Source organism: Anomalospiza imberbis, chromosome 1 (genome assembly GCF_031753505.1).
Source record: "Anomalospiza imberbis isolate Cuckoo-Finch-1a 21T00152 chromosome 1, ASM3175350v1, whole genome shotgun sequence".
In the NCBI taxonomy this organism is placed as follows: Eukaryota; Metazoa; Chordata; class Aves; order Passeriformes; family Viduidae; genus Anomalospiza; species Anomalospiza imberbis.
Window position 1 is genome coordinate 127,970,694 of NC_089681.1, and position 11,664 is coordinate 127,982,357.

Below are 11,664 nucleotides of genomic sequence, written 5' to 3' on the forward strand. Positions count from 1 at the left end.
ACCCTAATTCCCTTAAAGCCAGGCAGACCAGGAGTTCCAGGGAAACCACGAGCACCCTAAAAACACACAGTGCATGAATGACTGTCTCTCATATTACACAGTGCAGTTAAATGGAAAGATGATGACTAAGTCTTTCAATAAAATTAACAAGTAGATTTGGGTCATTATCATTCAAGGAAGGAATAGAATCCAGATCCTAACCTCCCAGGACCAGACTTATTTCAAGACTAACAGTAATCAACCTGATTTTTCCCATTCTGAATCTCAGAAATTTCATGCATTACCATGTGACAGCAGAGCTTTTTTTAACTTTCTATGCCAAGGTGCCTGGTTACCTGCTCCTCTGTAACTCCTCACACTTCTGTTACTGTTATGCCACTTCTGTTACTCATTACTAGCTTTAGTGGGAATGGGGTAGGGAAACAAAATAAAAACATAACTATATGATATCCCTGCAGGTAAGGGCTGAAATTGCATTCATCCATATAAGGAATATTACTAGACTGCTAATGTGGTGAAATTCAGAAAGGTTGTTAGGTTTCATTTAAATTAGTGAACTGGTTTTATTGTATCCAGTGGATCACTACACACCTGAGGGCCAGCAACACCCCTCTCACCAGGTCTTCCAGGTTTGCCAGGGTGACCCTGAAAAATACAATAAAGATGCACTAAGAAGGAAAGCTCTTATAAAACAGCAGCACAAATCACTAAGAAAAAAGAAAGTGCATTGGCAAGGCTTCTCTTTTTCCATAAATATAGGGAGATTCTTAACTTTTAAGTTTTCTTCTCCCTGTACTCAGGAAGTTAAATAATATATTTGGAGTGGTTTGGAAGTTATCCAATTTTCTGTACATTTCCAGCATACTGCATCTCTTGTACCATAAAATAATTATTTCAGGGGTTTATTTATTTAACAATGTATAAAATACATTTAACAATGGCCAATAGAATGCTTAACTTAACAATAATGTGGCTGTTAGAGTTGAATCATCACCCCAAAAGAGATGAAAAACACTTAATAACCACTTACGTCTTCACCAGCCTTTCCTGGAGGACCAGGGGGACCACGAGGACCCTGGGGACCCTGTCAAAAATAGATTGAGAATTACTTGAAGCATCAGTCTTTATATACATCTTCCCACTGTTTTCTGACTTGAGCTGGGGCACAGTTGGAGCCTAATTGACTTTGCACTTCATGATTCCAAGTGGAGAGAGCCTGAATCTGAGTTCAGCTCTGTTTCTGTAACAGGATCAAACAGGAGTATCCAAACATTCAGAGAAGTGCATACGGATAGGAGAAATGGGCCAAAGCATTACAAGCCTACTTTGGTGTGCTATTCCTAGTGCTAGCAGTGTCTGTATGTGATCTGTACTTACTGTTTGACCAGGTTCACCAGGCTCACCAGGAAGACCTTGGAAACCAGGAGGACCCTAGAAAATGAGGGAGATATTATTGGTTTCCAAATGAGATAATTTGTAATTTTACAGGTATGTCAATGTCAGTAGGAGAGAGAAGACTGTACTCACAGGGGGTCCAGATGCTCCAGGTGGGCCTCTGGGTCCCATTAAACCCTAGGGAAGAAAAATCACAAGATCTTTTTAAGAAGGTTAATTATATAAACTCACCTATAAGACCAATGCCCAGCATTCCTAAATCATGGTTAGCATCACAGTTTCCACTGTGCAATGTTCAAATGAAATTAGAGGAAGTTAAGAGGTCTGCATGAATTTGCACAGGCAGGCCAAGTGCAAACATCTAATGGCAACAACCAGCACAGAATCCAGAGGCATGATTAGAAATGTACCACTGTGTCTGTGAATGTCATGATTCATCTTCTTAATCTATTCTGGCTTGTTAGAAAGTGACCTGGTTCATTATTTTTTTAATTGTTCCCTCTCCCCTTCCTGTGCAGAAACTTTTAAAGAGGAGGGTCATAATGCATCATAAAAGGCTCTTAGACACATTGTGTATACATCTATTTCCAATAATTATTTACTTCTATTTAAATATTTCATTGTTTCCTGGTGGTTATTAAATTTTCTTCATATCACTTGTAAAATAAGTCACTAATACACTCTCCTTGACATTATTTACAATTTACATACATTTTGAAAACACGGAGTGAGAAAAATCACTTCTAAAAAGGAAATTTCCATAGATTGATGACCTCTCTTAACAGTTATCTTAAGGTTTACTAAACAAGCAAACAATTGCAAACTGGAATTTTAACTTGGACTTCTATAGTCCGAACAAATTATTTAGGAGACGTTTCAACAGAAATAATTATGTTTTAATAATTATGTTTTAAATTTGTTTTAAAGCTTTCTTGGAAAGTCTTTTAGATTTTCTCATTACAACATTAAAATCATATGCCAACTTTTCAGTGGTTTATGTAGCTTTTCCATAAGACTGAAAACCTTTTATTAAGAGGAATAAATTGATATTAATTACAGGCATTTACTCATGGAAGTTAAAGCAATGTTGTGGATATGAAAATATGCAGTAATTCTAGGAAAAAACAATTCTAGACAGTCTGAATCATATGTGCTGCATAAACCCTTCTCAAATTTCTTGAGAATTTCTTCTCAAATTATTGCTATTTTTCCCTTCCTGAATTTTACATATTATTTATGAAATAAATATGTGAAACTTAAAATTTCTTCAAAATAAATAGATTCTACTGCTTTTTCTGTCAAATGAACCTAACTGACTCAAAAATTGGAATCTAGAAATGGTGACCTCAGATATATCCTCATCTATATTTTCTGATTAACCATCAGACACTGAGGGCAGAACTTGATTAAAGGTACTCCTACTTTCTATATTTCATAACTAAATGGATACCAAAGTATTTTCCAAAATCCATTTAATATTAGAGTATTTTTGGATGTGGAAGCAAGCACTTGACCCAGAATAATTCTGGTCATCCTTCATCCTGCTGCTCACCCATCAGATGCACTGTCTGTGACATCAGTGAGTGTGGTGAATTTAACCCATATTCTGCTACATATGTATGCTGAAAGTATTTGCAAAGGTAAGGAAGGGTTACAAGTTCATATGGAGTGGCAACAGACCCCTTAAATTCCATTTGTACATAGTATACAGTAAGCTAAGAAGAGTCCTCAGAACAGCCTTACAGTATCAAGTACTAACATTCAGATGTTGAGAACCAAATGCGGGGGCCAATTTCCTAAAAACCCAGTGAATCCAAGGGTATCAAAAGAGCTGTACAGCCATGGAGGAGAAATCCTCACCAACTGGAACCAAGATGCTGAGTTACTTTTTAGGCCTGTGTCTACTTTACAGTTTATCTCATTCCTAAAACACAATCTTCTGATTCAATATGGGTAAAGTAATATTATCTCAGAGTACATGTGTTATCTAACATCAGATTATGAGATTTATTGCTTCATAAAGGTGTGGTCAATAAACAGAGTTAAAGCACAAGACCCAGCAGTGCTATATTCAAGATAAATATACAGATCTAAGACCATATATCAAACTCTCAGATATTTAGAACACTTATCATGCTATATTAAAGGATCAGTTTCCAGTCTGAGTCAATATATGATCAAACCACAAATTTTAACATAATGTTTTTCATTAATGCAGCTGAATTAAAGGAAAATCCTAAACACACTATTCATGTGAGTTATCAATTGCTATGTCATATACCTACCATAGGTCCTGGGCCAAAATCTGCGGCTTTAGATGGATCATATTGAGCAGCGAAGTTCTGTAGATAATAAAAAGGTTGAAATTAAAATACTAAAAACTTTACTTTAAAAATTATTTATAATCAACATTCTGTATCTAAATATTATCTGATTTGTTATACTTGCTATGAGGTTTGTTAAAGCAGCATACATATAAATCAGTAAATATAGCCCTATTATAAATACATTTCTATTCACTTGTTTCCAAAAGGACTTGATTTTACTGGGAGGGCCCTTTCAAACCTAAATATTTCTGCAGAAGTGATAGAGAGGCATTCAATAGTGTGAACTGAAAATTAGGAATATAAATTCAGTGCTCATTTGAAATTTAAAACTTTCTTGAAATTCTCAAATTATTCTGCCTAATTTCCAAAGCAGTGAAAAAAATATGCATAAGTAAAATTAATGTAGCAGCCCTGAGTAGCTATTGCATGAGGTGGGCCCTTCAGTATCAGAAACATCTGAGGAGCGTGCAGCCTCAGAAACACTGCAATGGATTTTTGATATTTTATCAAAATAGAGAAAGATTCTCCACAACACAATCAAACCCCCTTTTCTTGCTTGTTTCATTAACATACTAAAATTAAAAAAAAATAAACAGTGAAAGCAGTTTGATATTTGCAACTAGCAAAATAACGTATTGAAGTAAAAAAGAGTATTCTTCCATGCAAAAGGACTTACTAAAGTTGATCAGTACAACACTGTCTATGTCTTCATGCTCCCTATGTAGCTAATGTCAAGCAAAGAGTTAAATTCATTATTCTGCAGAGAATACATGGTGGACACCGGTGCACAAAGTGTGTATGCACAGCCCATTTACAGTTCTGCAGTATGAATACAGATAAAAAGAAAAATTTCTAAAGGACAATACTCTAAAATTCGATAGCGCTTTTAATTGATTTTTAGCTTAAGGAGTCGTCTTCTTTGCTTATTCTAATACAGTTGCTATCTCTTGAATCCAACCACAAAGGTTTCTTTTTTCCCATCTACTTAACAGCACTGGTTTCATTTAGTTGATGCCTAACTCATACACATTATTGCTGTGTAAGTTTAATGCTAAATAACAGGATTGATTTGCTCTTCTTCTTACGTCCCTGTTGAATACAGAATCCAAGTTTTCTATGGAATATATACACCCCAAGGAGGGTTTCATTGGAACTGGGCCATCAATTTCTTATGGCTTGCAAGAGAATGTTTCTTCCACTCTTCAATTCAACAACAGTGCTTTCTAGCAGATATAAATTTCATCTTGGTTACAAAGCACAGCTTATGAGTTCTGGTAATAGAAAGTTTGGATGCCTTACTCCGCCAAGACCTGGAGGACCAGGGGGCCCTGGAGGACCTGGTAGACCGTCTTCACCATCTCTGCCTGGTGGACCTTGTGGACCCTAGAGTTAAAAAGAGAATTATAGAGTGAAAATTAGAAGTGGCTGAAGAAATCTCTGATGTGGTAGCTTCACTAACAACCAGGCACCCACAGCACATCCTAACAGCAGTGCTATACACTTCAATAAACAGTTTCAATAAATGCTTAACTTGATAAAATAAATATAGTCTGATTTTATGTTACCTTGCTACACCTTGTATCAGATATGTACTCGAGCTTTATATTTGAAAATATTTACAGGGGCAATATTGTATTTACACTACCAAAGCATAATGTCCAAATTGGGAAGCTTCATCTTAAGCTACAAACTTTGGACCTACAAACTGCAGTGACTCATGTGGACCCACACAGCCTGGCAGATGCTGTTATTGAGAGCCTAAAGTTTGACCAGCTGAGGATTAGAAAAGGTCAGCCCTACTGATATAAGTTAACATGGATCCAGAGTAAGTCCAATGCCAGTTTTTTAATCAGTATAGACAATTTACTGTTATAATTGCAAATCCAATTAAAGTTTAGCAGTGGTCTTCTACAGATTTTTGATACCATCCATCTGCTACCACTGTCAGAACTTCTTTTACAACAGGTTGAAATTACCTGTGTTCAGTTCAGTTTCGGTACATAAAGCTGGTGAAGTTTTGGCATCATGGCAATTGATGTGAGGTATTTAATTTGTTGAGTTTTTTGGACCCAGTTCAGTACTTAATGAAATCCATAATAAATGGATTTCTAAAGGAGCAGAATAAGGCTTGTTGCCTTCAGAACAAAAAAAGCATCTCATTTCATTTAACAAATTTAGTGAGCGGCAGCCTAAAGCAAATATCCAGATCACCACACTGATATAGTCTTCCTAATAGTTTCCATTACATTTGTCAGCACACTATGATCTCGGGAATCTTCAAGAGCTCCCTCATCAGTACTATGGCATTTTCATTTTCAGATGATAGAAAAAAATACACATAACTACACACAACCCGGGTAAGTTCAGAATACCACTTTACAAAAAGCAGCAATAATGCAGAAGCAAACCAGAAAAGCAGATATGAGCAATATGAATGAACATTACAATTAAATTATTCAACTGTCCTTATTTATGGTTACTTTTACGGTAGACCCTTCAGCAGTATAACATGCTCTTTGACTAGCAGAAGGTAGATAACAAATGCCCAGCTGCCAAGAAAAGAGCTTTTCCAAAACATCGTTGGAGGCACAGATAATGAATTAACTTCAACACTGGCTTAGTCTATTCAGGTTTTATGTAGAGAGCTTACCCATCAACCATATTATTAAAAGATTACACGTCAACTTTTCCCTCTGCATTTCTGTGTTATTTCCACTGTGAACAGCTGAAAAAACATTTTTCAAATCATCACTTTAAATGCTAGGCTGCCCTATGATCTCAACCGTATATGCTCAGGCACAATGACCATAATTAGGCTGAATTTGGTACATATGTAACTTGGTTTCTTTTTTTAATTAAATTGCATGTGCAAGCTTCTATAGGTACAATCATTTGAACTCTTCTCTTTAAGAATGCTTAAACTTAGTTTTTTTCCTACTGGTCTTCCAACAACTACTGTTCAAAGATCACAAGTAAACGTCAATCTAATTCCTTACCCTTTCTCCCTGTGGCCCTTTGTCTCCTCTAGGGCCCTGCCGGAAGAAAATAACACTCAGTGAGTTACTGTGGAAATTTTCCAGGACAATACAGGGAAACAGATACATTAAGAAAAATTAATGTACATTAAAAAGGAAAAGAGGGCTGTACATTCAGGTCCAACAGCTATTTTCTGCAGACAGTGTATTTTTGTCCACAATAGCCTACTAGAAATAGATTAGCCACTGCCACTGTTGTGTGAATTAAAAGTGTCACTCCACAGACCACAGAAGTACTTGCAAAATTGGGGCTTGTTTCTACTGAATAACTAGTTCTAATTTAACAGTAGTGACTTTTAGAAATAATATAGAATCAATTGAGCCTTTTAGACCTGTATGGATATCGCTACTATTCAATCTACATAATTCTTTACAAAGGAACTCTTGTTTAAATAAGAATGATACTTTGATGCTATGTAGGTCTTGGTAGGATTAGTTCTGCTCACAGGTGAAGCACCTTTGATTCAATACTTGAATTTACCCTAGTGTTAAAATGCTGCATTGATAATTTCCTCATTTTTTCCAATTATTCATCTCAGCACTACTGCTATTTTCAGAGAACACTGAAAATAAGCAGGGTAGACAATTTTCCTTTCATCCAATATTCAACAAAATATTAATCTGCTGAAGACTACCTGATATCATTGTTATTTCCACACAAGAAATATAAAAATGCTTACCTTGCGCCCTGCAGGTACCTGAAAAAAAATAAGGAAGAAAATTAAAAAAAAAAAGGTTACAATGTCTGCCAGTATTTTAAATTAAAATAATGAATAAACTTAAACTCATTTTCTTACATAACTATACTTTTTCTCAGTCCAATATATTTAACTATGCTGTGTGATTTAAAATTACTTTGAAGGCTAAGTGGTTATATACAGCAAAGATGCATGTAACTGTATTAAAAAGCTGTGTTGAAGACTGACAATCTTATAGCTATTACAGCCTAAAATATTAGAATGAAAAAAAAGTCACACCTGAACTCTTTCATAATCCTGCTGTGGAATGAAATTTAGACTGTAAAAACCAGCTTTAAAGTAGAGTCATGTCCAATCCAAACTGCCAGGTACAATGTTCAAGCAGCACTGCTCCGTTACTTTCGCCTCATGGTCTCTACACCTATGAAGGCAGTCTCTTAAAAAGGCCGTCCCACTTGTGAAATTGGGGTGGGTACCTTTCCAGGCAGTGCCTTCAGGATTTAATCAACACTTTTCCATTACCATCTTGGGAATGAATGTTAGAAAATAATACTGCCACAAGAAAAGAAGCCTAGCCTGTTAACTGGAGTATTACATAATAGATAAAAAAATTATACTGACCTGACTCACATCTGGAAAGAGAAGGGAAAGAAAAAGAGATAATTAGAGCAGGGATTCAAATATTTTACAAGTTTTAAATTTTAAACTTGCTTTCAATTCAAAATTAAATTTGCTGCTTTTAATTCAAAATGAAATTTTGTTGATTTCCTTAATGCAATAAACATTTTCCTAATATAATTTCTTCCTGTTAAGATGATTATCTTATACTGGAAAGACTCAAGAGTGAAATTGCCATGTATTTCAAATTCAAAATGGACTTGCTAATTAAATCAAAACAAGTAACATGGCTGATACAGTAAAAAGGCAAATATCAACTATAAACCTGCTCTAAATGTGTTTCAACACACCTCCATTGAAAACCCCTCACACCTATGTATTTCCACGTATGTGTTCATGCAAGAGATTAATAAACCCAGGCAGACTGACACACGTGAAGATACTAAATTGTAGGAGTAATCTGAAATTTTAATATAAATGGCCTAATCCCACTTTTTATGGGGAAAGGTTCTAGCCAAGCATCCCTATTTCTACATTCCCCTGTAAAACTGTGTAACAGGGAACAGTTTGAAGCTATTAAACACCAAATTGCAAATAACTATCTCTGTATGTTAAGCACTGCTAAGTGTGAGTATGCACTTTTTTCATTAGTTGGAGAAACAAATTTTCTGAGTTTCTTAATTTCAAGGAATTAAAAATCTATTTTGACTTAAACTCACCATAGTAAAAGAGTCACACATCACACCTGAATTTAACATTGCCACTAACTAACAGGTTGTTGGATGTTTTGCCACAACGTGTCACTTTGGCAGTGCATGATCACACTAAATTCGGATGATTCGTGCAGTACCGGTGCTGAAATGCTGAAAGCACTGAAATTCCGTGGCAGTACACACAGAGAGCCTGTGCTAATCCGACACAAAACTAAAGCCATTACTGCCCGCAGGTGACGGTGACAACGGAGCCTACCCAAACTCCCTGAGAAAAGTGCGGGGTGATCGGTCCGGGGACCCCCACACGACCCGCTCCGTCTCCTCTGCGAAGGCGCAGCTGCCTCCCGTCACCGGGGTTGGGGGAATGTCCCCAGAATGCTTGTCCAGAACGACCCCACCGCTGCCCCCGCCCCGGCGAGGGCGACCCGGGGGGCATCATCCCCGGGGGGCATCATCCTGGGGGGCATCATCCCCGGGGGGGCATCATCCCCGGGGGGCATCATCCCCGGGGCTCCCAGCGCCAGGAGCGGGCAGAGCACGGCTGGTCCGCTCCATCCCTCCTCCTTCGGCCAAATGCTGGGTCAAAGCCACAGTGGCTGGAGGCTCGGGGGGCCCTTCACAGGGCGCTGCCCTACAGGAAGGCTTCGCTTCGCCCCCAGCCGAGTGGCGGGGCGCGTTTCCCTCCCATCTCAGTGTGCGGGATGTGTCCGTGTGTGTGTGCGTGCGTGCGCGCTTCGCTAAGAGGGGCCACTACATCCCCATCCAACGAGAGGCGGAGAGCTGCACTGCGCCCTCGCGGAGCCGCGCTCCCTTTTCGCATAGAGCGGGACACTGCTCCTTCCCTGCCTGCCTCCTCCTGCCCGTCACGGCGCTCCCCTCCCGGGAGCCCCCGCAGCTCCGCCCGCCGCGCTGGCCCCGAGCGGCCGGCAGGGGGCGCCCCGCGCGCGGAGCCGGCCCCGCTCGGAGCCCGCGGAGGGAGGGCAGCGTGGATGAGCCGCCGCTCCCCCGCTCCCTGCTTCGGCAAGCGCGCCTCAAGTACCACAAAAGTGCAGCCTGGGTTCTTCCGCTCGCCGCAAGCACTCTCCTCCCAGCCCGCATCTGTATCTCCTCGCAGCATCTGCGCTGGAGGTGAGGCTTTGTGTCCTCCTGTAGGTATGAGCCCGTCTGGGGAGGAGGTGGTCCCTTTTATTTTATTTTTTTTCCTTTTTTTTTTTTTTTTTCCCGTAGAGGGGGATCTCGTTGGCCATTTGCCATCTTTTTCTGAGGGAAAGAAAGAATCTAGAGTCTGATCTGGGATGGAGATGGCAGTTTATGAACTGGTCTTTATCGTTTGGGAAGCATCAACTCCCCGCAGACTGCCGTGCGCGGGGCGGGCGTCGGGACAAAGCACAGAGCGCAGAGCCGGACAGCCACCCCTGCCACCACCCCTGCCACAAACAAGCGGAAAGCACTTACGTTGGCCTGTTGCTAGGTATGAAGTTACTGCGAGCAGCAACCAAATCCGTGTATCCACAAAGCTGAGCATGTCTAGTTGCAAGACATGCAGACTCCTTGTGGTGCCGAGTCGGTTGGTTAGCTATCGCCTGTGGGACGCAGGCATACAGTCTCGAGGAGTAACTCCAACCTTAGCAGAAACCTGCTGCCAGGGACGCTAAATTAACCCAGCCGCGGTCCGCCGTACTTATACCGCAGGAGGTTCCCGGCGCCGCCCAGGCCATCACGTGCCCCGTGTCTCCAGCCCTCCACAGCAGCCTTGGCAGAGGCAGCGGCGGGGGGGCGGCGACGCTAAATTGGTTCCATGCTTTGAGGACGTGGACACTGAGGCTTTCGGAAGGAAAATCTGACTCGTCGTCTCTTTTTTTTTTTTTTTTTTTCCTTTTCTTTTTTTCTTTTTTTTTTTTTTTTTTCCCCTCAGCCGTCCCACGCCCCTCTCGCCCCGCTTTTCTGGGAGTGCGGCCGGGAGCCTCGCCGGGCAGCCGGCTGGCAGCGCCCCGACGGCATTCAAAGCGGGAGCTGTCCAGGGCCTGCGGCGCCTCCCGCCCCGCGGGGAAGCGGCCGGGAGAGCCGGGAGGAGGCTGGATCCCAGCTCAACTTCTCTCCGCAGTCCCACTGCAACCAAAGGCAAAAGGCGACGCTCTCCCCATCCTCAGACCCTCTTGCACGACCCCTTTAGCACGGTCACTCCGGTCCCTGGCGTTTCCCCGCAGACAGCGAGCTCCCCCTCAGCCCGCCCGCAGCCGCGGCGGAGCCCGTTCGCGTCTCGGCTGTTTGCTCTCCCCGGGGAAGCATCTCCGTCCAGGGCGCGGGCAGAGCCTTGCCCGTCTCCCCTCCCGGCTTCGCGGCCGCTCGGGCAGCGCGTGTGTGCGAGGGGAGCCCGGGGTGCCCGCAGCCGGCGCCCCGAGCGCTCCCCGCCTCCCGGCCGGCTGAACGGGATTTAGCGGCCGCAGGGAGGAGATGAGCACTGCCGGCAGCTCCCCTTCGCGACGGCCACCCGCCCACCCAGCTGAGGGAAAGCTGGCGGGCTTGTTTGCCACGTCTGCTCTGCAGACGGCTTCTCCCTTCGCGGGGGAGGGGGCCGAGGTGGGCGTGAGAGGAGTTGCCCGCGCTGTGCCCCCGAGGGCCGGCCGCCCCACCGTTCCACTGCCCCGGGACCGGGGTCGGGGCTGCAGTCACTTGGGGTCGCGCATCGCGGCCCCCGCTGTGCGGGGAGCTGACGTGGTGCCTCCGGCCAAGCCAAGCGGCGGCCGCGGCCAGCCCGCCTCCCCGCCCAGGGGCTCCTCCAAGTCGGGCAGCCGCCCCCTCCCAGGCCCCCTCCGCTCGCCGAAGGGACTCCCGGGCAGAGCTAACGGCGAAGGCAAAGAGGAGCCCCGCCTCAGGG

At 42.7% G+C, this 11,664-nt stretch overlaps 1 protein-coding gene across 1 annotated transcript in view; it reads right to left on the reverse strand.

The window, feature by feature from the left end:
• The window catches only part of COL1A2 (collagen type I alpha 2 chain), a 38,673-nt gene extending 28,211 nt beyond the window's left edge, over positions 1–10,462 (reverse strand). Inside the window, exons 1-11 of the mRNA XM_068210846.1 lie at positions 10,242–10,462; positions 8,077–8,087; positions 7,438–7,455; positions 6,719–6,754; positions 5,022–5,105; positions 3,681–3,737; positions 1,528–1,572; positions 1,378–1,431; positions 1,031–1,084; positions 592–645; positions 3–56 (exon numbers count right to left, since the gene is read on the reverse strand). Coding sequence (XP_068066947.1) covers positions 3–56; positions 592–645; positions 1,031–1,084; positions 1,378–1,431; positions 1,528–1,572; positions 3,681–3,737; positions 5,022–5,105; positions 6,719–6,754; positions 7,438–7,455; positions 8,077–8,087; positions 10,242–10,311 — 537 coding nt within the window. The 5' untranslated portion in view covers positions 10,312–10,462. The remainder of the gene's footprint in view (positions 1–2; positions 57–591; positions 646–1,030; positions 1,085–1,377; positions 1,432–1,527; positions 1,573–3,680; positions 3,738–5,021; positions 5,106–6,718; positions 6,755–7,437; positions 7,456–8,076; positions 8,088–10,241) is intronic.
• Positions 10,463–11,664: the final 1,202 nt, after the last annotated feature.